This window comes from Homalodisca vitripennis, chromosome 5 (genome assembly GCF_021130785.1).
Source record: "Homalodisca vitripennis isolate AUS2020 chromosome 5, UT_GWSS_2.1, whole genome shotgun sequence".
NCBI lineage: Eukaryota > Metazoa > Arthropoda > Insecta > Hemiptera > Cicadellidae > Homalodisca > Homalodisca vitripennis.
In genome coordinates, this window is record NC_060211.1 from 34,096,867 (window position 1) to 34,124,452 (window position 27,586).

Here is a 27,586-nt window from a genome sequence, read left to right on the forward strand (position 1 = left end):
TCCGGATTAAACATCAGCTTCAGAAATAATCAGAAAGGAAGATAATATTTATTTTATTTTAATATAGATTCCAAACAATAACTTAAATATATACACTCTATACCTAATCTAATAATATCTCAGAATTTATTCAAAAATACAAATTTTAGTAAGCATGTATCTGCAAATACTAACTTGAGAAGCTAAGGTACAAAGCGTTATTACTGCTTTGTACCTCTCATATTTGTCTGTTCCTTATTTTGTTGAGAGAAAGATTTCAATCTCAATTTTCTTTTCTTTTTAACCTATAAGAATATAACAACAATCTTAAATTTTTCTCATTTTATTATAATTATTCTATTTTAAAAAATTACCAGCAAATTTTGTTTGATGATCATTATAACTATTTTGCATAAGCATGAAAAGTACAATTATAAAAACTGTTGTATTAGATAATATTTTTTTAACTATTTTTCCTGTTCCCAATATTTCAGTTTTCTCTATAATTTTATTGGTTTATCTAGCAAAATTATATACGTACGATTCAACGTGTGCATGTCAGTGTGAATTAAAATAATTTTAATGAAAAATAGAAAACACTTAGTACTCTTATAACGTATGCAGAACGTTTCTTTTAATAGTTTACAGAACAAACTTCTGCATAAATCTCATAGTATGCAGAACTATGCTGAAAATGAGTGACCTGTGTAAACAGCTGATACAGATATCCAAACTGTCGAGTCGTCTAGTGTTCACCAGTCCCTGCATGTAGTCAGTCAACATGTTCACATCGCAGGCCTGAGGACTGTCCTCGGAAGTGGTCCAGGCCTTGATCAGAGCCCTGACCTCACTCGGAGGCAGGTTCTCATCCAGCTTCGGTCCAGTGTCCACACTAATCGCTGCTACAGGAGTAAAAGTAAATTGAGAGGTTAATAACCATACGGACAACATATAAATCTATTAGATGGTGGAGAAGAAACATTCCTAAATATTTTGTCCAAGAGACTGCTGAGAATCCTAAGAGCTAAAACAACCAATTTACAAAGTACGTGGAAAAATAGTTAGAATACTACAAAACAATAATTGTAATCAGATTATTTTATTATTAGCAAAAAAATTTTCAAATACATCACTATATTATGACATAGACCTATCGGCAAACACAGTAGTTTTGGAACCAATGTGCCACAATGTTCATATATCTTTACCAAATGCATTTCCAGAATTTTCATCCTCTTTCAGGTTATTTTCCCACAACTTGTTTTTCTAATGCAGGAACAAATAAATAAATTTGACAATCTAAAAGTAAAAAGGAAGTTTTAGTCAGTTTATAGTACATTGTCAACATGTAAATGTAAATATTTTAATCAAGATTTAAAACTATACAGCTTTTAAATTTTTTATTTGACTGGTTCTGAAAGAATATTTTTAAATAAGGAACGTATTTGGGAAAAATTTACAAATACACAACTCAAAGATAAAAAATATTTACAAATGACTTATAGTTTAAATAAAAATAGTGTTAAAAATTTTACAAGTTTCAGCCTTCAATGCTAAAACACCTTTGATTTTTCAAATTTTTGACCTGTTTTATGTTTTTATTATGTTTTGGGATTTTTGCTTCTTTTTATTGAGTCACTATCAGGGGTTTCCCATGAGTAATATTATTGGAAACGCAGTGATTTACACAAAAGACATTCCGAAATTATCATGTTTAAAAAATAATGTTCTAACTCCAATAAAATAGAAATAAATAACTTATAACACAATGTGTTTATGTAATTGATGTATTCATGTTCTTCTTACCCAAATCATTTTCCATTTTCTTCTTTGTACTTCTTTTGTTTGTATTCATTGTTGATTGTATTTCTTTCTTTATCTCCAAAGGTAGCTCTTCAAGCACGTCCAGATCAATCTGTAAAAAAATACTCTTGTTGCAACTTACCCCATTAACTAATATCATTTTTATGGTCATTTTTGTAAAAGTGCTTTAAGAAAACATTAAAGGTATTGAAATAAAATTGAATCCCTTTTATGTATTCAATACAACAGACAATATAATCGACATAACTTGAATACAAGAGTCAAAAGTCACGAGGTGGATCACAAGACAATTGACTGAAAGACAACACATTCACTGGTAGCCATGTACCTTTGAAATTGTTGCACTTTAGTGTGCTTAAATTCGTGTACTGTTTATCTGTTCTTTACATAGGATCAACAATGGCACTGTCTGTTGGGTTCCAGGCCATGAGGTGATTATGGAAAATGAAAAGGTTAATACTTTGGTTAATTTAGACTTAGCCTCGAACATGACAAACCCTCTCATTATGTGGTTTAAAATATGAAACTACAATTATTTCACAGGTCATATTTGTCATACTTACAACCAATCGTCAGATACATTTATAAATTTTTAATTGGTGTCCAATATCTTTATCTAGTTATCTGAAGATGACATAACTGTTTATGTGTCTAACGATAAGTATATGAAGCTAGAAAAAATAAAATATTAACATAAAAACATTGTCTTATAATTTTTAACCCTTTTGAGTCTCCCATTTTGATCTCCACCATAACTAGCGTGACTGACAATAAACTTCTTTCTTTCGAAAAATTCCTCTATAGATTTCAAGAAAAAACCAGGTTGTGTTTATAAGTTGAAAATTGGCTATCGGCTCCTAGACTACCAGGAAGATATGATAAATTATTATCCTGAAGAAGATCTCCAGACAAAAACATTTTAAGAGGAAACTTCAAGAATGGCTCCTGGAGTGGTCTTTTTACTCAATCAAAGAATTTACTGACTTAAAACAACAACATCAAAATTTGTACAATTAAAAACCACTTTTGTATATAAAATATGACTTTACTACCATGACGCCATTGTATTTCTCCATGAAATTACAAATAAAGAATTTTTGATTTGATTTGATTTGATTAGTTGTCTTAAGTGGTAGAAATAAGACAATATCGTATTTTAATTTATCTGATAATAATTGGAGTGACAACTGGTGCTGACTGAAATTTTCCATTTCCATTTCCATAGAATTTTCCATTGGTTTGAAAGCAAACTAATAAACGTCTGTAATCATTTTTTGAGACAAATAATAAATCCAATACTCTACTAACCTGAGAAATGTTAACACCACAATCGTATTGTACAGGTTTGGTTGGCTCTTTTTTGTTATCTTCATTCAATACTTCCACTTCCATGCCATACTCTTGCATTATTTCTTGTCGTATGTCTTCTGGCAGTGCTTCTAACACGCCTTTGTCTATTTCTGCAGGCTTTATAGGATTCTGTAGTTTCACTCTGGTTCGATTAGGGACATGTTTTCTTGCAGTAAAAAACTGATCTAACGCTGATGAATTTGAAACATTTTCCTCCTTGCCTCGACTGTCTGCTACTGGCATCTGTCTTTCCTTCTTGACATCCACTGTTAAATCGGCTTTTGGCCTTAGAAATTTATCTAAAGCATTAGCTGATGGTCTCACAGACTTTTCGCCCTCCAACCGGGTCAGCTGGATGCCAATACCCCGCAGTTCTGTAGGATCTACACTCAGTTGTCGACTCAAGGATTTTCACTTCCCTGAAATTTAATTTCATGGGTCAAAGTGACTTTTAGGTAACTTAAGAATTTGTTAAAAATTATTTTAATATGCAGGGTGTCATTGAACTCTTTACCAATCTTTCCAGGTATTATTTCTGGACCAATGACAAACCAAAATATCATATTTAGAACTTTGAAAACCTTAATAATCAATAAAGCTCAAACAGATCCATTTTGATTTTCACAACAATTTTTAAATCAAGAAGATTTCATTTCACCAGTTGAAATTTGGTATATAGCTTTATGACGAATTAATATTTAACAAACCTTATTTTGAATATAACAACTTCTTGAAGATTTTAAGTGTAAATAATATTGTGAAAAAACTGTATGTACATGATAAAAAAGTTAACACAATTTAATTACTTGAGTCTAAATGTGTCAAGTTTAAGAAATTCTGTTGATAAATTAAAGAAAGAACTCATATTTAAAAACTAAGCACTAGACAATATCAACTTTGTCATAGTCTTCCTCCGTAGACTAATGGTTATAGTCTCGGCTCTCTAACTGAGAGATCACGGGTTCAAATCCCGGGGAGGGCCAATCATGTATAGACATGAAAATAATGTGTAGTACTCTACATCAAAGCCGACATAGCTGAAGTTGAGGCTTAAAAGAGAACAAAACAAAAAAATGTAATTATTTGACAGCAGTACTAGTAATCTCACAATAATCAGCTGGTTTATTTCTAGTTGTTCTAACCAGCTGATTTAAACAGTACATTATTGGACTGTAAAACTACGATTACTGTTTAACAAGGTTTACATTTAATTTAAATAGATTACATGTTATTGTTTAACCCTATAAGTGCTGACTATATTCACCTGTAGTGCTACATGCTTTTAAAAAGAGTTTTACAACAATATGTTGAAAGTAAATAATAAGTAAATACAAATTACAAAATGTAAAACATTATATATCGTTTTTCAACAAAAGGTACAGAATACGACATATTATAATTACAATTACTTACTATTGCATTTTGAAAAGGTATTATAACTGTTTTAATATTAATATTATTTATTTTATATACATTTTAATATGAAAATACTTATTTTCTTTTAGCACAGCACAGCACTACTAAACTCACTCAAATAAGAATCCAAAATATACAAAATAAAGACAAATTTATTACAAACACAAAATATACAAAAATATTTAGATTTTATAAAAAAAGCACAGAAATAATAAAATGTGTTGTTTGTGCTCACTGAAAAAGCCCTAAAAATTTAACAACTACTTCAACAGATAAGTTTTCTAGCAGGCAAAACGAGTTCTTGTTGATATTTTACATATTTCTGACCAGTGTAATGATTTAAAAATCTAAAATCTTTACTTATTAACAACATCAAAATAACTCGCATAGAGTGACTCCCATAGAAAACGATTCCAGCTGATGATATGCATATCTAACATCATCTGTAGAGTAGCAACAGTATTTAGGAAAAATAAAGACGGCTAGTGGATAAATTTAAAGTGCCATTTTACTAGTTTATTACCATATAAAATACATTGAGAAAATATCATCAATTATGGATATTAGGTCATTTGGTGCAAATGTTCGACATAACCTCATGTAGCACGATGTTACCAGTACCGAATGACATGCTACCATTACATGGTGTGATATCAGGACATTTAGGGTTAATATCTAATTACAATTTTGCAGAGCATGTGACATCCATTTCTTTTATGGAGGTCTATCCAGAAATGCCAGAGAGACAAGAAGGTTGTATGGTGAATGTACGAGCAGCTAAAATTAAAAAAGTTTATTGTTGTGATTGCATAATAATGCTTTTTTATCCTGAATTTGGGTACCAATTAATATGCTATAGTAGGTGTTTCCAGGTGTTGACAGTGTTTGAAATGAAATGAAAATCTCTTTATTAGAGGCGAAGTTAGCACTATAAAGTCCTCTCTACCACTTAACCTCGTAAAAATTTAACTAACATAAATATACATGTATAACTAGAAATAAATCTATTTGTATACATTATATATTAAATGAATCTTAGCTTAAAAAAAAACAAAACATTTATAATTAATGTAACTTTATATATATATTTACAATAGGTACTATAATAAGACACACACGCATTCATTCAACTTGCATTGCCCTAAGTACTGCATTCCAAAGCCGCCAAACTGCTGTACTCCCGAGCCCCCAGCATCCAAGGCCCCGACTTCCACCCCAAAGCGAGCGCGCTTATCGAAGGCTCTGATGTTTATAGGTAAAGTATTCCACAATCGACAGGCAGAAACTGTAAAACGACTTACTAAAGGTAGTTGTTCGATGAATTGGGATAGATAATAAGGATGTACCCCTCCTTGTACTTCGTTCACTTATGTTTGTTATCATATTATATGCACTTTATGTACACAACCAAAAGATTCTTTAGATTTAAACATTACTATACATAAAATTGTTAAAAAAATAATGCAATATAAAGATACTAGTGCTTGTCTGATGACAATTCGGAGTTAACATCATTGCACCTACCAATAGATAACCAACAGGTACCCTTTACCTGATAATGGAGTCAAGATCTGAAGTAGCAATCTGAAGAGGAGACGACCTGGAGATTTGGTCACAAACTCCATGACCCAGGAATTTCGCACTCTCTGCTGGAGCATCTTTAGCCTTGATCTAAAAAAAAAACTTAAATTAGTCTTTTAAAGCTAAAATAGATTTGTTATAGCTCATAAAAGAGGTGAAATATGTCCTCTAATGCCCAAAGCAGTAATCCCCTATTGTTCTGATGGATCTGTTACATCTCTAAACAATTTTGTCTCTATTTTTAGAGAGTTATTGTATAACTACATGTACAATCTCCAGATAGAATGGTAGAAACACTTTCACATAGTTTCCGTTGTGCCTTACAGAATGCAGTGGCGCATCTTCTTAGTTTCTAAACAGTAACTAAAAGGTTATTATTTGTCTCTGATTCACTATGGCCGATTCAGAATAGTATAATAGCAAAAGCAATCACTAGATTCTATGTCATATTTGTTGCTACATTCTCTTATTTAGTATAGCCTACTCATTTTGACGTAGTTGATGGTTGCGATATTGATGGATTGAAAGTGATGATTGGAGGATAAAATTTTGTGCATTTAGTGATTCTATAGAATAGCACAAGAAAAACTTGCAAACTAATGTTAAGGTGAGATTTATATGAATGAAGTGATAATTTAAATAATGATGAAAATAATTGTATGAAAAAAGACTGTGTCAACTAGCAGCGGTGCCGTGACATAGCATGAATGGTCGTGAGTGTGACATTGCGTTGTGCATCACAGACTACATTAACACTACTAAACACTAAAAGATAAATTTGCTCTTATTATTGAACTCTTTCCTAATTATTGAAAATATTTGTATGCCTTTCCTAATTGTGTACATATAAAAAAGAAACACCGAATATTGATTTAAAAAATAAAACAAAATTATATTACTCAAAAATAAGAGTCATATTTCTTTTGTAAATTATATCCTGTCCACTTTATCTAAACAAATATAACCAAAATAACTCACATTTTGAGAAATAACTACTGAAGTTGTCAAAGGGCTATTATTTAAAACCTCACCTGTTATGTATTAGATTTCAGTATAAAAAGTATACACCGAATCAGCTGCAACTCTAGGGTAATCACCTTAATATATGCTATTGGCATACAACATCAACAAAGGTTTTGATAAATATTTAACCCTTTTAATTTCCTTACCATAAGTTTCAAAGTAACAACTCGGGTCTTCATGTTCACCTCCTGGAGTCTGTTGTGAACTTCTCGTGACAACTCCTCTAGAAATGTGTCTGCCTCACTCTGGTTCTGGAATCTGATCCCGTAGTTCACTTCCGCAGACACGGACTTTCTGACTTGACCAAACACTAATTTCTTAGTGTCTTCACCTCGGCAGTGCCTGGATGAACACATTCAATCTTGTAAATAACAATATTACTATTTTTTTTTAATAAAGCATTATTTTAATTTAATTTTTTTATATTGAGCTTTAATGAGTATAAGCACATTACATTAGAGTTGGTAACAAACTTAATTATGTTTGCTTCTTCAACAAGTTCTCTTGTGATAGAACTAAACACGTAAAACATATTAAAGTTCTATATACATAATATATTGTAGTGATTTAGATTTTCTAGTTTATTGCCAAGTCCTTGATAATAAAGGTTTGATGTAATGTTTTGTGGTTGATTTTTTTGAGCTTGAATATGTTTCCTAAATCTTAATTTTAAATGTTGACTGGTTTTTGACAAATAAAATATTTATCGCATTAACTGCATTTTTATTTTAAGATTCCTAGTTTTTTAAAATTTGGCCATTTGCCGTTTTTTTTTTAATTGTTATATTTTATAAAATAAAAAATTTGTATTCTATACAAAAATATCTATTTAGAAATTCATAGTATGTCTATTATTAGTGAATTAACAACTTGGTATATAACACATTACATGACCCAAACACAAACACCATGACCCTGAGAACACCACGAATACAGTACTTGTTTCTAACTAATTTACTTATTTTTATTTTGCACAACAATTATTGTTCTCTGCAGTTTGATAGGTATGATTCCATACTAGGCATAAGTAATGTTGACAATTTACAGTACTGAAGATATGTAACCTAACATTTTGAAGATCATAACCTAAATATCCATCATATTGATCATAGAACACTACACAAGTCTCCTACAGTCCATCCACTACACAGTCAGTTTTATTTACCAGATCAGAAATAACTGATGTCATACTTTTTTTTAAGAGATAGGTGATACCCATTTAAGCCTTAGAGCCCTTTTATGCATGCGTTTTCGTACGGACGTTAAAAAAACGGACCGTAAATTTTGTAACGTGCGTTTCAGTTTTATATCGTGCGTCTTGAATTTTCTGTCGTGCGTATGCAAAAGATTGATGGTGGGGGGTAGCAGTGCTACCACAATAATATTATTGTAATAATAATATTATTTATTATTTTATAGAGATTTAAGGTGGCAATAATTAATAAAATTACTATTTTTATTCTCTTTTTTAATTCAATATCAGTTAGTCAGTTACAGTTAAATGTCTTCCAAGTATTTTAATTAAAGCCATTTTCACTAAAATTGGAGTCCACAACTGACATATTAGAACAACTAATAGGACTTTCAATGTTCCGGGTGCAACTCTCCAGAACCTGTGCAATGAATGGGTGCAGTCTGCGAAGACGACAACAGAGTAGACTGGGGTCCATTATTCATTTCACTGAAAGTATTTCCACTGTGGGAAGATTTTGAGTTGTGTGATGCTTGTGGAGCAACTTACATGTTGCAGCCTTTTCTTTAGGAGTCTGGTCTTCGAAATTAGAGCAGAAGAACATAGTTGTGTGACCACTGGTTTTTCTTCAGTACTCGGTCCTTGTAAGTCTCCGAAGAAGAATTCCAAATCGCTTCTCTCTTCTTAACTTCATCCATTAATAACTCTGTATTAATTCCCTCCATTGTACACTAAACTACGCGCAACATAAGAAAACGTGGTCAGACAAGACAAAGTGACAGCCTGGCAGAACTACCACAGTGCAGAAAACACGAGTACAGGCGGTTGGCTGCACTGCGGCTTGGAGTGGCGAACGCGCGTTTGACGTGCGTCTGCATAAACGCGGCCATATACTACCGTGTACTTTGAGCAAACGTCCGTCCCTGCGTTTGACGTCGTTTCTAAAACACTGCGACATGTTTTAGAAACGCACGTCGAACGCAAGAGCTGTAAAAACGGACGACAGTGCATAAAGTCGCTCATATGGTCCAATGTATTTAAAAACGTGCGTTTTTTTATCGCCCATACAAAAACGCATGCATAAAAGGGCTCTTATTTTGTCCATCTCATAGGTCACTGGCCTGTCCAAGTACTTTTGCTTTTTCTATACCTAATTGCTCATCTGAAAACATTTTAAGATGTTCAAAGAATTCTGTCAACCGGCTTTAAATAATCATTTCAACAATTTTTGAAGAAGAAATAAAAATAGGCTACATATTATAAATTATACATAACATAGCTATGATGGGAGGTGTTGATTCAATGTGAATGTTGAGTTTAGCTCCACCTAGATTACTCTACATTTTATAGCCTAGGTGTCTGATGTCAAAATGATTTAAAGAGTTCATTTGGAGATTTTTTGTCACAGGTTTTTTTAATCTCCTCTGATAAACATAACTCCAGATTCCAGGAGTCAAGTCTGTGACAGCGTCAGATTCCAGACGCTGTACTAAAAGGAAGGTGAACTGGAGGTAAACTCAACATACATGCTGTAAATTAAATTACATGTAAGTTTAGATTCCAGTATTTCTAATTGATCTAAATCTAAAATAAGTTACAGTGGGCATTATATCTACGAAAAAACAGCAAAAACTGTGTATCATAGTTAAGTAATAGCTGCACTAACTTGTAAAGAGCTTCCCCACTTTTGACGCCAAACTCTGCCTGAAGCTTGGAGAGAGGCACTTGCTGCAAGTCCAGACACGTCTGGATACCCATGGTGGACAGTTTATAGCTCGTGGATCTTCCCACACCTTCAACAACAAGTATCTGTAGAGATAACTTAGATAAAGACTCCGAATCTCTGCTACTGTAATGTTATAGTTGGTAAGAAAAAACAACCCATGGTAAAGAAAATCCAAACCCATAAATATCACTGAGATAAGTAATTATGACCAGTCAGCAGAATTCGCCAGAGTTGACACTGAAATACAAGTGCAAAAACGGCAAGGAGAGACTACCTCGAGGGCAGTGCGGAGTGGCATTGAGTTTATTTTTTTTAATGTAAGGCCGGACAGATAACAAGTGTGTAAATCTCCCTTAGTGTAGGTTACATAAACTTTAAACCACTTCCTTGACATCTTAAACTTAAAGCTACTTAAAACATGATAAATAGTTAATGTTAACCTTAAGTCAATTAAATTAGTACTTATTAAGTTAGTAATTTTTTAAATTAAATGTATGATTGCAAATCAATATGAAGTACTTGAATTTTTAGAAATAGTTCTACTAGTAATTTATAATGTTTATATTCTTTATGATCCATAAAGATGTACCTGGAAGATCAGAGACTTTAATGTCTGACATAAATGTGTGCACATCCGCAGGCTCCAAGTAGTACTGGCCATCTGGCTTAGCTCTCTTGGTAGCCAACCGTGCCTGCAGACGGTTGCTGCCGAACCCTGTTGAGCACGGACATCCTGTTTTGTCCTGTACACCATGAATATAACTAGAATTTAATTACATAACCACTTATAATAAAACTCAAGATAAATATTTTTCTGAAAATTAAAACCAACAAGTGGCATTTATGAGGATATTGTTTTAAGTAAGAACAGTTTTGTAATGGATCAAGGGAAACTGTACATATAAACTTTCACAAAAAAATTATAAACATTTATTCACTTCTGTACATACTCACCATGGATATTTAAACATTTTTCAAGTCGTGGCACCAGCTTTTGGAACCCATCGTCAAAGAACTCTGCATCCTGACCTTTAAAGCAGTTAGTAACTGTTTCTTCAACATGTCATCATTTTCCAAACGCTTCCCACCAAGAAATTCCTTGAGTTTTGGAAAAAGATGAAAGTCTGATAGTGCCAAGTCACGGTTGTTTGGTAGATGATCGAGTACTACCCAAAAAAACTTGTCCAGTTGTGTCTGTATTCTTACCGCGACGTGAGGCAGAGTATTGCCATTGAGCAGAACAACGCCACTAGAGAGCAGGCCTCACCGGCACTTCTAAATAGCACGCCTAAGCTTCAGTAATGCTTCACAGCATCTCTCTGCATTAATTATTGTCATTCCTTGCGGCACAAAGTCTATTATGCCTTTCCGGTCCCATAAAACTGTGGCCACGATTTTCCTTGTTGAGGGTTCTTGCTTGAATTTCCATGACTTCATCAGGGAGTTTGGATAATTGACAATTAGTCTCTGAAGTGTAGAATGCAACCCACGTCTTATCACCAGCTACAATGTGACTTAAGAACTCTTCACCAACCTTGTGATAGCACTCCAAAAAGAACAAAACCTTACCCTTAGCTTTATGTTATTCTGTTAATATTTTTGGTACCCATTTCGCACACATTTTTTGTAATGAAGTTTATGAGTTAACTATATAATAAACTACAGACTTTAAAAATGACCCTCATATATTAAATTCCTCAGCTCACCATATTAAACTAAAGGCAACATAATTGACAATTCTGATATTCTGTTTAGTACCATAGTATCTACTGTTTTAATTACATATTATTTTATCTATAGATCATAAAATCGCATTTCCAATTTCATAACCTTTCTCTTGAGCAAAGGGTTACCTTAATTATAGTATAGTTATTCATTTAGCATAACTTTCAGTAATTGAAAAGGTTTACAATCTTCTATACCAATAAACTTTTGAATCTTCAGTCAATCCAGTACATCCCACTGCATCCATTACATTCACACTTCAAAAATAGTTCACAAGTTGAACCAATAAAAACAATATACATGGAGGAATAAATTTTTTTTATCGCAAAAGTGACTGGGTTGGTCTGAAAAATGTCTCTTGGTGAAATTATACAATAGATGTAATACAAAATTACCTTGATCTCAGTCCTAAGCAGTGACGCCAACTGTTGCGGAGAAGAGGTACCAGTAATGTTCAGCAGATTCGTACAATCCACAAACATCTCATCACAACTGACAGCCTCTATGTCCACAGTATAACTGCAACAGTGAACATTTGTAATGGAAGAAAGGTTTGAAAACACTGCTACTATGTACGTGTTTTGTCACTTTATGAAGTATCATGTGATTTGAACTTGAACTGTGAAGGGAATGAGTACTTTAAATGAAAATTCCAGCAAAGGAAATTACACCAAACAGTCTGGTTTAAGCAATAAGGAAAATAAAGACCCTCATTCTGGCTATATATAGATATCACACTGATAAAGGGCAGCAGAGAACATGGTGTCCATTTCTTTTTTTCTAGCTGCAGTACAGGTAAACATTACACCCACCTGAATGTTTATTTTAACTCATTTTGTTTTCCAAAATTCACTAAAAGTGTTTAGTTTGATAGAAACAAACTTAGATTGTTCATGATATTTGTAATGTTATTTCTTTTTTTGCTTGGTTATAATTTTGTATGCAGATTATTTTATTACATTATGTAATGTTTGATACTACCGTAGTGAAAACAAAATTACTCAACCATTAAATAATAAATTTAGCTAATCGTGACATTTTATACTTAACTAACAATACAATTTTAATCTGAAAAATATGCCTTTTTCAAATTTGCATTAAAAACATAATAATACTAAACATTAAAAAAGATAAATTTTTTGTTCATGTGAGAATTAAATTAACTGTCTACCAATATAAAATATGTTACACAAACAATTATAATGTTAAATTAGGCTACCAAAAAATCACTTGTTTTCAAACGTCGTTTAAAAAATGTTGTTATTTATTTAGAGGCACAAATTTTTCTAGTAATTTCTAGAGCAACTTGATATGATCTCCTTGTAAATGATACCTATTCTGATGTTTCTTTAGTTAAACATAATTTTGTTCATAAAAAATGTTGTACACAAGTATATATAATGACAAATAAAACTCATAGTACATGAGTCAGCGCTCAGATAAGACGGATCGTTTAGAGATAGTGCTCCGGTCTCGACCATAACCTACAAAACTCTTTCAAACGTGCCCGGTAGTTTTTATTTGCGGGGTTTTTTATTTCGCGTTATAGGCTATTTGATTATCTGTTTTTTATTCACCTCGTGTTTTACAACAACAGATATACAATGGCAAACTGTGGTATTTGCTTAAGAGCTATTGGTAATAAAGTGAAGATACAGTGCAGTGACTGTTTCAAGGAATTCCACGGCGTTTGCTTAAAAATGAGCAAGGCGGATGTGGAATGCATCACCCAAGATGGATTGGTTTGGAGATGCCCACCCTGCAGTGAAACGCGGAGAAAGAGCTTAAGATTTGATTCTGAGGCACAAGAGGGTAAATTTACTTTGGATGATTTAATGAAAAAAAATTAATGAAATAGTTGAAAACCAAAGGAAGCAGGAGAGCAGTTTCAACCATCCTATGAGGCCTTAAATGAAAAGCTGGAAGAAAATTACAAAAAGTGTGAAGGAGCAGACTAAAACACAATTGAAAAATGCTTAAAAATTATAGATAACCTGATTGATGAAAATAGATTACTGAGCAAAAAGGTGTCGGAGTTGGAAAGGCGTGTGGAGGATATGGAGCAATACTCCAGGATGAATACCGTCGAAATCCATGGTGTACCGATGCAGCCGAATGAAAGATGTTGTGAGCGTCGTGAAGGAGGTTGGAAGGCCCTGGACTTTAACCTAACCGAATCAAATGATCGATGCGTGTCATCGGTTGGGCAAGAAAACGGGTCCGAATAAACTCGCCGCCCGGGAATTATTGTGAAATTTTGTGAGACGTCTCGACAAAGATGAACTGTTGCGAAAACGCCGTGAAGAGGGGACTTCTCGACTCGGCACATGAACTTGAACGTGGATAAACCCGTATACATCAACGAGGCCTTGTCACCGGCGAGAAGACGTCTGTTCGCGATGGCGCGGGAGATCAAGCGGGACAAACAGTACAAGTACTTGTGGGTGCGAGGTGGAAAATCTTCCTTCGTAAAGAAGAATCTGGGACAATTACAACAGTAACATGTCAGGCTGACCTTGAAAAAACTGTAAGTTTTTTTTTTCTAAACCCATTTCACAAAACAAAATTAGATGTAGGCTAGTGTTTTCATATCAATGAGGAATTTGTTTTTTTATAATTTGTATTTTTATAATGTATTTGTACCTTTAAGTTTATTTTCTCTTAAAAAAAAAAAATATAGATAAAAAATTTAAAATCATTCATCAAAATATAAGAAGCCTAAGAAGTAATTTTGATTTTTTTTCTAGCTGAAGCTATTGCGAATAATATTGAGCCAGATATAATTATTTTATCGGAGATATGGATCAATGAAATAGAATCAAATTTTTATACAATACCGGATTATAAACATTTTTTTAAGTGCAATGAAACATATAGGGCTGGTGGAATTGCTGTTTACATTAAAAACACATTTGTAAACGTTAAATGCCTAGATGTGGAAGTGCGATACAGCTGACATTTCTTTTAATCTCTTTTGAATTTTTAAATCAAACTTTTCATTTATTAGCAATATATAGATTAATTTTTCACTCTGTGGAAAGTATTTATAAAATGAACTTCGACAATTTTTTTTGTAATCTAAATATGAATTTTAAAAACATTAGAAATTTAGTTTGGATAGGAGATGTAAATATAAATTTAGTGGGAAGTGAGGGAGTTAAATGCGGATACTGACAGTTATAGAACAGTGATGGCAGTAAACGGGTTTGAGTTTGAGTGTTAGTCGAAGAGCCAACACGAGTAACAGATCAGTCCGAGACATGCATTGATCATGTTTATGTCCGGGGTGGCCAACAAGAACACGGTTTCTGTGGATGCCGCGGTTGTACATGCCGGCATTACGGATCACTCTATGGTTCAGGTTATCGTGGCGGTGCGGTTGTTGGGTGGCGGGGGGGGAGGGGGCAGAGCCGGTCTCGCCCTCCACCCCTCCCGCGGCCCGCACACGTATATGCTACGCTCTCCTCAAACATATGTTAAATAATGCCGACTGGTCGGATGTATACAAACATTCTGATGTGTCGGCTGCTTTTGGACTCTTTCCATTTCTATATTTCAACAATTGTTAAATCAATCAACTTTTATCGTAGAGAACTCTTTTCAGTATAAGAAAATTAAACCCTGGATAAATAATGCGATTTGTTCGAGGATTAAGAGAAGAAACTTACTCTTTAGTCATGTTAAAAAAGCATCCTTACAACGAGAGCCTAAAAAATTATTACCTAACATTCAGGAATAAATTACGGAACGATATAAAATTATTAAAAGATCGTTTCTATAGAGACAAATTTAATAAGTGTGAAGGAAATTCTAAAGCAACATGGAAAGTAATAAATGAAGTAACAGGACAAAATAAAGCAAATAGAAAGTCAGATAAGGCTAGAAATAGGCGATATGACAGTTTCTGATTCACACATTATATCAAATCGATTCAATGAGTATTTCTTAAATGTAGTGAATAATTTAGATTTGAACAAAAATGTGAATGATAATTTCTTGTCTATGCACTATAACAATTATTTTCCATGTAGAATGGAAGTTCATTCGTTTTTTATTGAACCAGTTTTAGCTGAAGAGTTGCTGTGTGTTATAAAATCTCTAAAGAATAACACTGCGCCTGGTATTGATGGAATAAGCACTTGTACACTAAAGGAAGTTTCTGAAAATATTTTAGATGTTTTTCTGTATATAATTAATCTTAGCTTCCAAACTGGCATTTTTTCCAACTAAATTAAAAAATGCTGTTGTCATACCAATTTTTAAGGAGTGGTTCCAGTTTATTATGCAGTAATTATCGTCCGATATCATTGCTTTCTTGTTTCTCTAAGGTTATTGAGAAGATAATGAAGCATAAGCTTATGAAGTTCTTAAGTAAAACAAATTTTTTTAGTACCAAACAGTTTGGATTTAGATCCGGACTAAACACTGAACATGCCTTATTAAACTTTTATGACCAATGTTTATGATGGAATTAATGACGGAAAAAAATGTTAGTGGCCTATTTTTTAGATATCAAAAAAGCCTTTGATACAGTTGACCATAATATTCTTTTGGAAAAGCTTTATCGGTGTGGCATTCGGGGAGTTGTATATGATTGGTTTCAGAGTTACTTGCTGAAGAGAAAACAATGTGTCAAAATTAATGCTGTATGTAGTGACATGGGTGTATTAAAAATGGTGTACCACAAGGATCAGTTCTTGGAGCTATTTTATTTCATAATATATATAAATGATTTTTGTAATGCTCGCTTTCATGGTACTTTAACATCTTTTGCGGATGATACTGCCTTGTGCTATGCCAGCTAAGGATTTGGACTCAGTACGAGTTGCAATGAGTCGTGACCTTGATGCGATACAGTGGTGGTTCACTGTGAATCATATGCAACCTGAGCATTGAAAAAACAAAATACATAAATTTTTCTTTAAAAAAAGAAGTAAATTTTTTCAGTACCCGATTTTATATAGGTGTGCAGATTGTATTAGTCAACAAATTCATTGTAAAAAAAAGTAAATGTTCTGTTTTGGGTAAAACCAGTGAAATAAAGTATTTAGGTGTATATGTTTGATAGTGAAATGAATTGGAAGATACATTTAAAGTAAAATTAAATAAGTAAAATAAATAAAATCCTAAGGTTTTTTCTATTTTTTAAAAAGTATGTGTAGTGAGAGAGTTTTGCGTACAGTTTATTTTTCAATGGTGCAGAGCAGAATTGAGTATGGAATAGTATTTTGGGGCAATACATATATATTTCTTACTTGAACTCAATATATCTACGGCAGAAGCATTTGGTAAGAATAATCTCGAATAAAACTAAATATGAACCTTCTCGTCCATTGTTCTTAGACCTAAAAATTTTTCCTCTGAGATATTTATATGTATTCAAAGTATTAAAACTTTTTTACTGTAGAAGTGGAAATATTCCAGCCAATGTAAATACCTATAAATTGAGATTAAGAAATGCAAATAAATTTACAATACCTAAGCCAACAATATCTTTTTACACTAGAAACATATAATTTTTATCGCACCAAAGATTTTTAACCAAATACCTGATTATAGTAAATTATTCATACAACAAAAATATTTTTTTGAATAGACTAAAATCATGGCTCTTTCATTTGGAAGATATTGAGTTTTTGTTTAATATTATACAATAGCTTACTTATTCAGATGATCAGTGTTTATCAGTAATGTATGGTTAATATTTGTATGTAAATATTTATTTATTGTTTAATATAGTTGTGAAGTCTATATTTTTGTTTTTATTATGTATCTGTAGTCCTAACTGTATGTTCTGCTTCCTTGTGGATGGTGGTACAGGAAGTCAGGTGTTGTTATTTTCTCTTGTTGCAAGTTGCATTTGTTTATTTTGTTAACTGTGGATTAAATTTTTTGCTAAGGCACAACATGTTTGTTTTTTTGAGACCATCTTTGTCAATTTTTCTTAAAAAAATAATTTTTTCTGAGTGCTATTGTTTTTTTGTAAGTACTGTAAAGGAACCTCTGAACAGGCTTGCCTTAGAGGCCCTAGATTTTCTTAAATTTCCTTCTTGTGACAATATTTACCTACTGTAATATGTACATACTGTATATTGTAATAGTTAAGGCTGTTTTCAATGCAAAAACTACTAAGTTAAGTAATAAAATAATGGTCAGCCTGACAAGAGAATTATTAAATGTTGAGATAAAAGTGTACATTTTGTTAACTGTTGAAATTTAAGAAAATAAAATTCTTTATTCTTTATTGACCTTAAAAGAATGTATAAACATAATTCAATTAAATACTCCTAAAACACATTATTTAGGTAATAAAATTAAGATACATAATAATTTTATAATTTTTCATAAGCATGACAGTGATATTTACCTAGCTATAGTGTCGTAAAGGCAATAAGCAACTTCTTTATAACCATTAAAGTCGTATGGAATCGTTTTCAAATTTGGGCAAAGTTTCAGTGCTTGACCCAGAAACATGCCATTCTTCAGCCCATATTTGCGAGCCTCGTAGTTGCATGAGGCTATCTCAGACATAGAATCATTCTCACTAACAGCTTCCACCCAGTCCGACCACGGTTTAACGTCATTATTTGGACCATCTTGCTGATATTTACCTTTGACCTTTTCTTCCCTTCTTGTTTTGTACAAATCAAACTCAGCCTTACGGTCGACTCCGGTCCTGTGAGAACTGCTGTTTTCAGCACTGGCTTTGGCATGAGTAACAGCAACGGGAAACCCCTTCAGTTCTGGTCTATTTCGCAAGCCAACGGAAACAAAAAAACAGTCCATGTCTATGTGCATCACAACTTTTTCATATTTCCGGAATGTATCACATTGTTGGACAACGTTGGCTGGTTGATTTTGTTTTAACGCTTTCAATCTTTCCATTCCTGGAAATACACCTGTACATTTCTCCCTTAGACTATTCACGTACTGTTTGAAAGATGCGCCCATTGTGGATATATGATGGAGTCGAGAATTGTTATAAAATTCTGTCAAAAACCCAGCCTCACTAGCAGTTTTTATACTGTGTATTCCAGTTTTTACTGTTGTCAGAGAATCTTTACATTCAGTAACAGGTTTTATTTGATTACCTATTTCTTTGTGATTTTGGTCAAACTGAGATGGAGTTTTAACGGGATCAATGTGTTCACTTTCTTCAAAAGATTGTATGGTTCTATCAGTAGTTGACGGAGTATCAGTTTCTTGATCAAAATCTTCATGCATGTCAGGAGCATTGCTAGTAGAACTTGTGCTGGGTTCAGAGACAGGTTTGAACATAAGTTTGGGTTGTGTCTTGGACTGGTGAGAGTACAGCAAGTACTGTCGAAAATCAAGGAGTCTTCCAGCAGCTATCGATTCAACTATCCAGTCAGGCTTGACAACATTCATGTGCTTTAACTGTTTCACTTTAGTATCTGGTAAGTTGGTAGCAATTATGTGCGTGGTCTTGCCGTTTCGGAAGTAGTGGTGATACACTCCTCCATGTTTCATCATCAATAGCTTCAACTCGTCTGCTGAGGGAACTGGAACAAAATCCAATCAGTGTCGCACGAGAGCTATTCAATAAAGCATTTCAAGGACATGTATCTATTGTGTTTAGCCTGACTAATGTATACAAAACTGACAAAATTAAATTATAACAAACAATTTACATCATTGTTATAAAAAATCAATTTGTGAACTTTGGACTAAAGGACATACATGACTTTATTTGGTAAGTTTTATTTCTGCATATTATTTATTACTCCTTGTAATTTAAGGAAAACAACAATATGTAATAATAGGTATATTGCCTTGCAAATTTATTTTTCAAAATTTTCAGAAAACCCATTGTGAATATGCCAATTAGGAATTATTGGTTGAGGCAGAAATGCCACTAATCAAAGGGGTATTTATTATATTTTAGAACTAATTTAGCGATTACTTCAGCACAAAATGTTTGTACCAATGCATATAAAACATCTATATAGACTTTAGTAATACAGTTCACTACTACAAAGCTCAGACTGTATTAGTTTGGCTGCTTTACAAATCACAAGCTGATAGACTTAAATTGTTCAAAAATATGTTTCAAAGTATATCTATAAAAAAATATAAAACCTAATTGTATTTGTTTAAAATATTAGAAAGTTGTCTTGAGTGCACCATACATGTTTTAAATAATTATATATATATATATATATATATATATATATATATATATATATATATATATATATAAAATACAATATATATACTCTAGTATTAAAATAAATAAGAAACTAAGGAGAACCCAGCCATATACATTTATCTTTACTAAACAATACATTTTGTTAATACATACATTGTTTGTTAAAGAACACTAAAAATAGATGAAATTCTAAAATAACAAATGCATTTCAAGGGCAACATTCAAACTGATAACTTGAGTACTTTACAAAGCCAAATTTTGTAAAAATATCGGACTTCTAGAGCCAAATTTTTAAACAGTACCGGTATCTAATGTAATAATAAAACTTAAAATATATTTTTATAGTAATGGTTTTACTTTTCGCTCAAAATTCAAAAACTTCAATTTTAAAAGTGTAATTATTTACCATACAATTATTCTTACTTTGAGTATAAATGTTTAGACAATTCAATTAAACTAGAGTAAAATATTTAATTTATTAAAACATTTTTTGAAGTTGTTTTGAAGTTAAAACAAGTTTTTTGAAGTTTTTTTAGTAAAAAGCGAGCTCATGGATTACAAAGGTAGAAATATAAATTATTCAATAGTCCTAAACCATTCATACTGTATGTTACAATTCAAATTTTATTACAACATGGGTAAATCACACCATGTGTCTCGTAACAGTCTTCACTGAGGTTCAATAAAAAAACTTCAAATTTATTGCTTATAAACTTAAAATTTCCAAGTTTTAATTCCATTATTTATAGATAGGACGACAGACAAACATTCGACAACGAAATGTTTGCATTTCCTGGTAAACAAGAGAAAATTTGCGTCAACCAACTAAGTGATAGGCTTCAAAAACGCTCAGCCCAATTCTATGGTTGGAAATACATCATAGAAACCATTCTTGTGTATATAGCAAAATTTCAAGTCTAGAGTCGAATTATATTTTGAGATATCTTGTCACATGTAACGTTCACATTTTTCCATTAAATTGCGTTTCATATCAGTGTTTAAATAATACAAGTCTACACACCAAGTCACCATAAAATGATGTTAGATGTGTTGAGATAATTAGGCTACGTGTTAATATATACAAATTTATTTATTGTCTTTGCCATCATGGCCAATGACAAAAGTAAAAATATTCACTAACACTCAGCCAAATCTCATAATCCTATGAGTGACATGCTCCCTAATCGAACTCAGTATTCCTCATATACTAACGAGGCTTCATGCATAGACAGAAATACAATTTTTCCAGCCCCATGAGTGATAGATAGCCTTTGCTAACCCTCAGTTACTAAATTACACTAAATCATTAACATTATAGCTAACTTCAGATTTAATATTCCTGTTTTTAAAATGTTAGGCAGTACCTGAATATCCATTGACGAAGATGGCAACTCCATCAAAGATCCGAGTACTGTCGGTTTGTGGTTCTCTTGCAGCCTCTATCTTAAACTGGTCTTGAAGTTTAGTTTTCTTTGCCTCCATATAACCACCCTGAAACATAAATTTTGATGGAATTGCAGCTGATAGAATAGTCTGATTCATAGGAAGCCATTAACACAATTCCTATATTATCCACAAAATGAATGTATGTATATAGGAAATGTATTGTGTGTTTAACTGTTGAGAATGGAAAGCACTGTATGTTTATATGTCCAATCCAAGTGACACCATAGTGGAATCATACATGCACATGTAACACCAATTCTACAGACGATACCACTGTGGCATCAAGTAGAGGGGTATTTTTAAACCACATAATCTTTTACTACTTAATAATAAATCGTTGCTTCAGTATAATAAGCGGCCACCACAACAATCAAATGCTCAATATTCATGATTATCTAAACTACTAAAATCAAAATGTCAAATCAAATTATGTTATATGTATTTCAAATTACAGTACAGTTTGGTTGATTTTATATCTTACAAATTAATAATTTAATGATGAATAAAAACTATCCAGGCTATGTATATTTATAAAATGTAACAAGCAAAACAGTGTAACTTAAGTGTAACAGTTATTTCTTACTATTTTTAAGGATAAACGTATCTGACACCTTGTGAGACAAATAACACATGTGCATCGCCAATTTATTTAATGCCATTACTCAAACACCATACACATGATTTTATCTTGTTTGAATTAATTTTGAAAATAATATTAAACCGAATTAAGTTATTGGATTTTTAGATTGTATTATAGTGAAGCTATATTTCTATATGTAAAAGAAATATAGATATTTAAGATTATAAAAATAATAATACTTTAGTCATATTTATATGTGCGTAGGAATTTAGTAATTACTATTTCTTTACAGGGTAAACATGTTGACAGCACTTCCAAAAATGCTCGAATGGATCATTACGAATAATTATTACTTCTCGTTGATACATATACTCTGCAACATGAGTGGCAATGCAGTCACTCTTGAAACTGGTTGTTAACGATTTCTCTGTAGCTCTGCAAGTGGATTCTACTATTTGGGTGTTTGCAGAAGTTTGTGGATCGACGAGTTGTACTGTGGTTTACAGTAATATGGTCATATCCTTTTGTATTTAAACCAAAATAGGTTTTCCACAAATCTGTGACTCATTGTTCCTGGTGTGACGTGTTAAAAGATTAATGGTATAAATAAATCAGCATTACGTTTATTTTCTGAGCAAATCTCCAAACTGAACCTACCACCTATTCTTTCACTATTGGAAATTTCTATATTTATGTTTTTTCCCATAATGCCTATCACCCATTTACCCTCTACTAGTCTTCCACGGTTATACTTTCTAATTCCGATTTTTTTCATAAACATCTATTACAACTCCTTTAACATCTAACAATTCTTCATTTTCAAACGTGTCATCTAACCATACAAAGCAAACCTTTCTACATAAAAAAAACTATAGCCAATCTGCAATGGTATATCTGTATGTACTGAAGCCATAAAAATAACACTCATTTATTAAACATTCATAGTTAGTTTTGTTCAAACTAAAAAAGTAACAATAGTAGATTGTGAATATATTCATTAAATCAAATTTAGAGTGTTCAAAAAAGTCTTATCAAGTGCGTATTTTGTAATGCCATAATTCTTTTTACTTTTTTTTTAAAATGAAACACCATTTGACTTCCACCTTTAATTCTAGTTTCCATCTCCTCACTGAAAACTGGACACTGGATATTTAAAAGAGTATTCATCATTTTACAGTCATTTGAAACATTGTTCAATATTGTTATTCAATAAAATAAAAACAACTGGCAATTATGAATATCTATACATCTCATGATTTTATTTATTTGATAGTTCAGAAATAGTTTAATTAATTGTTGCACTGGCCAAATATCATACTGGGCGATCGATTCACCAGAGCTTCTAAGTAGGATATCCCTCTTGGTGCCTGCTGGAACCAGATCCAGGAATATGTTTTCAACCTGCCACCACTCAAACAATTACAGCTACCACGGTCCTATTGCTCGACTTCATAGGCGTGGAAACAGCATTCCTTCCGATGGTGATATGTTTTATGACAGCATCGCACACCTTAAAAAGAGACTGCAACAATAATGAGTGATAGAGTTTTTTTCCCCTTAATATCAATTGGAGATGATGTTTGTGATTTTTCACTATTGTAACATTATTTCACAAATCTTAATACTTATTTATTATTCCACTGCATAATCACTACTTTCTGTAATTTAATTAGTTGTTATTTATTTTGTTGATGTTATATTTAAGTTGCATGAAAATGTTCTAGCAGAGTAATAGTTAAATGTGTCATGCAATACTTGTTATTCATTTATTGTTAAGTATTGTTAAGTTGTTATTGTTATTGTTGAATATTTATTAATATTTATACTATTGTGAAATTATTGTATATTGGCGGATGCCGTTGAAATAATAATAAATAAATAAATACTGTAGCTTAAATCGTAATTATCGCTGTATTAAATGTTTATTTAGACGTCTAAGAATACCATATTGACCTTAGTTTCCGGAAATCAGTCTTCAAAGTATGTACTGATTATTTTTTACAACTTAAAAAAGCTCTCACATGTTTCTAATGCTATTAACTGAGAGATTTCCACTATTTTCTCACATTTTTCACACAATTATAATTTAGGCGATGAGTGAGAGGTTACGATCAAAGCCATTTTTTAAAACTTGTGACAGGGATCCATTTTAACCAAGTATTTTTTTAAGTGGTGAATAATGTGGTACTAATAATATTTATCTTAGCCATAACATCAAAAAGATAAAAACCAATTGTTAAAACAATGGTTCTAAATTTTATATATTATTATATTATTGCATATTATATTTTTTCTAAGTTTAGGCTACATGGTTAATTATATTTTACTGAGTTCATATCATTTAAGTTATCATATTAAGTTAATATAGAATGAATTTATTGATAAATATAAAAAGTAGGCTACTTTTATTCAGTATATAAGACATTTATATGGCTACAGGCTATATAAAATCTGGATCTGCAATATTCTGCCCTAAATTTGAATCCAAAAACATTGCTTTTGAACAATTAGAGTAATCTTTAATTAACTGCAGGTATACACAATCAGACCTCTTAGACTCAATCGGCACAGTGTGATTTCTACTTTAGATTCACAAGATCAATTATATTCCTCGTTTATAAGGTTGATCAGCCTTTAATGAATACTGTTAACCTATTACTACTAAATTAAAAGGGGTATGATAAGCGGACCCGGTTTTTTATATCGAAGAATGTAATCATCGATACCTAATATTCGCATCTCAAATCCTAGACTATCAATTGATATAAAAGTATCTATAGGCCTAGTCCTCAATAACAATCGCATGTTTTAAATTAAAATATGAATGTAATATTTACAGTGATCAAACAAATTATTATAACCAAAATTAGGAAAACTGAAGACGACCATATTTGCTCCTATCACAGTTAGTTGTTTCTTTCCCACAAATTTCACATACGTTTTTCAGTACGATTATGTGTATTATCTGAAAGTGTTTACAGCTGTTGATATAGATTAAGTTAATTGTTCAAAATAATTAATCAGTAACGATTGGTTATATCAATGGTTATGATTCAGTAATATCGTTTGCCAATTTCGATATAAAAAAACCGGGTCCACCAATCGTACCCTACCCAATTAAAATCATAATAAGACCATACTTAACCTTAACACTTACCCATTCTGCAAAGCCATTATCTTCAAATCCTCGTCCTCGCTTTCTTCTTTTCATGTTATTTTATTACAACTAACTAGATAGGCCTAATTATTACAAAACTTCGGTTATCTTCAAAATGTATGAAGTATTTAATTTTGTTGGGATCACTGCATCAGAGAACTTTTCAAATTATTAAATTATTTAAATAAACAATAACTTAAAATAAAAGTACTAAAAATTACAAAAGTGTCAGGTAAACATTACATTACAAAAATCATAACAGTAAACTTTCCATATCCATAAACAAAACAATACAATTGCATTAAAAAAACATAAACATAACCAAACTAGATAACGTAAACATACATAATCCAGTTTCACAACCAAACGTCAGAAAGTCATTTTTTATCGAATTGCTATTCATGGTTCTCACACAGTACAATAGCAACTGACCAGACCAAGTGTCTTTTGCTCTGTAATGATATATAAAGTTGTACAATCTTTGACTTTCCACTTTCCAAAGAATAGATCATGCATCCATTTAGAAATTGTGGTGCAGAAATTTTGTTCGGTAAAGCTAGTCCTCTCATATAAAGCATAAATAATGCTACTACACTGAATATTTTGTTATAATTTATATATCTGCCTTAGCTTTATACTACGCGTAATTGCCTCAAATTTATGAATTAAATCTAAAATGTCTGTTTTTTTTTATTATTATTGTCAGAGATTACTCAATTTAATATATGTTTAATTAGTAGTTGACGCAAATAAAAAAACGATTTAGCCCCATAATTTAACCCTGGACGCCACCACATGTCATTTTTACTCTGCCTGACACACTGCTCGCTGCCACTATGGTATGATAAAGCAATTTATGCGGCAAACCTCGAAACACCACTTGCCCATAACTGATACAAAATTGTCGCATGAGGCACGCAGTCAAAATCCTTTGAAATGTTAAGAAATATGCTGAGCACTTATTCTCGCCTCTGAGTTTTGTGATAGCATCAATGGACGTTTATTTTCCTGAATCTAAACTTTTGAGGACTTAGAATTTGGAACCGTAGGGAGAAATCTTAAAATCGTTGAGTTAACACTTTTTCAAATAGTTTTCATAAGGCTGGAAGGATGGAAACAGGATGATATTTATTTACGTTGCAAGTATCACCTGTTTGAAAATCGGAACTACTTTTACTGTCCTCAAAACCGACGCAATAGCTCAAGAGAGCTCCTTAATAGTTGCCAAATTATTCCATGGCGTCCCGCTTTTCTAGGGTCATGAATAATGAAGGTGGAGTCTGTTCTGATGCATGCGTCATGACTACACAGATGACTACAGTGGACGTTCACTCCGTATAATGAAATTAAATTTCTTTATTGCTTTAAGACAATAAACACATTGCATAACAAAAGCCAAGTTTGTAATGTAATATTTCATGTAAATCAAGCTATGGATGACTTTCCTTATCTATATTATTCAAAGTGACTTTTTAACAAATTGCTGTTTTTCGATAAACATAACAAGTTTTTCCAAGAAAATCTTTCCAAAGATTTTGGTAGGCACAGGCAAAATTAGATTGGCCAACGTTAAATTCACTTTAAAAACGTATGTTGAAAATACTGCTTTTAAAATATAGGTTAAAGGTGTTTGTCAAAGAACATTGTTTAATAAACACGTATTAGTCCAGTGTAGCTATATTATGTACACAGTAGTATGTACAGTATTTACACCTCAGTGTGGTACTCCCACTTTAAAATGAGAGCTATTAGGGGTAAACTACATTGATGCACCATTGAAATCTCTTTTTTCTCTGAGTTTTTTGTCAGGCACAATGAGCTACCTCTGATTCATATATAGAGGAGATCGGACATTGATTTAGAGCGAAGTTTATTTAGCATTCTGGTTTCAACGGCCGAAAAGGAGGTATTGAATACATTACCTGCAGTGGTTATTTATTATTTTTAATTTATCTTGTAACAGAATAGGTTAACAAGTAGAGATATGAGTCGTATAGTTCCAAAACGTGCCTTATCCACTTTTATAAAATTTTCAGGAGAGGCAAAAAACAGTTTAGGTATGAATCCAATATAACATTTTTATATGTTTAGTTATTGATTGGAAGATAAGAAAAACTTGATCAAAGTGCAACAAAGTATTTTAATATTGTTGAAAAGGGAAATTACCATAAAATATTTTTAAAGTGGATAAGGAACGTTATGGAACAAATTTTGGATCAGACCTGTTTTGGAACAAACCTTTATGGATATGGATTCATTTGAAACAAACGAGCTGAAATGGATGAAATGAAATGAAAATGACTTTATTAGAGGCGAAGTTAAGACTATAAAGTTCTCTCTACCACTTAACCTCAATAAGATAAGACTTTATTTGAATCATTATTACTCTAATGTACAAACAGTAAAAAGTAAAAACA

General features: G+C 32.1%; 2 protein-coding genes across 2 annotated transcripts; both read right to left on the bottom strand.

The window, feature by feature from the left end:
- Positions 1-621: 621 nt before the first annotated feature.
- Positions 622-3,545, bottom strand: LOC124363413 (DNA repair protein REV1-like). Its single transcript, XM_046818663.1, has 3 exons — positions 3,112-3,545; positions 1,786-1,894; positions 622-881 (listed from the first exon to the last, which is right to left on the bottom strand). Exons 1-3 carry the CDS (start codon positions 3,394-3,396, stop codon positions 622-624), a joined length of 654 nt encoding a protein of 217 aa, XP_046674619.1. The 5' UTR covers positions 3,397-3,545.
- On the bottom strand, positions 3,437-25,583 carry LOC124361970 (DNA repair protein REV1-like). The gene is made up of 9 exons (XM_046816079.1): positions 25,170-25,583; positions 21,351-21,477; positions 18,184-19,339; positions 12,212-12,335; positions 10,681-10,834; positions 10,032-10,158; positions 7,320-7,515; positions 6,122-6,240; positions 3,437-3,572 (listed from the first exon to the last, which is right to left on the bottom strand). Exons 1-9 carry the CDS (start codon positions 25,221-25,223, stop codon positions 3,461-3,463), a joined length of 2,169 nt encoding a protein of 722 aa, XP_046672035.1. The 5' UTR covers positions 25,224-25,583; the 3' UTR covers positions 3,437-3,460.
- Positions 25,584-27,586: the final 2,003 nt, after the last annotated feature.

Bases quoted from the DNA above. Each gene is read 5' to 3' on its own strand.
- LOC124363413 (XM_046818663.1), bottom strand. From the start codon at position 3,396: ATGCCAGTAGCAGACAGTCGAGGCAAGGAGGAAAATGTTTCAAATTCA. The intron at 1,895-3,111 runs GTTAGTAGAGTA...ATTTTTTTACAG, and splicing joins GTGGTGTTAACATTTCTCAG to ATTGATCTGGACGTGCTTGA. The intron at 882-1,785 runs GTAAGAAGAACA...TTACTCCTGTAG, and splicing joins GAAAATGGAAAATGATTTGG to CAGCGATTAGTGTGGACACT.
- LOC124361970 (XM_046816079.1), bottom strand. From the start codon at position 25,223: ATGAAAAGAAGAAAGCGAGGACGAGGATTTGAAGATAATGGCTTTGCA. The intron at 12,336-18,183 runs GTAAATATCACT...TCACTGTTGCAG, and splicing joins CTTTACGACACTATAGCTAG to TTATACTGTGGACATAGAGG. The intron at 7,516-10,031 runs GTTAGTGCAGCT...GTGTTCATCCAG, and splicing joins AGTGGGGAAGCTCTTTACAA to GCACTGCCGAGGTGAAGACA.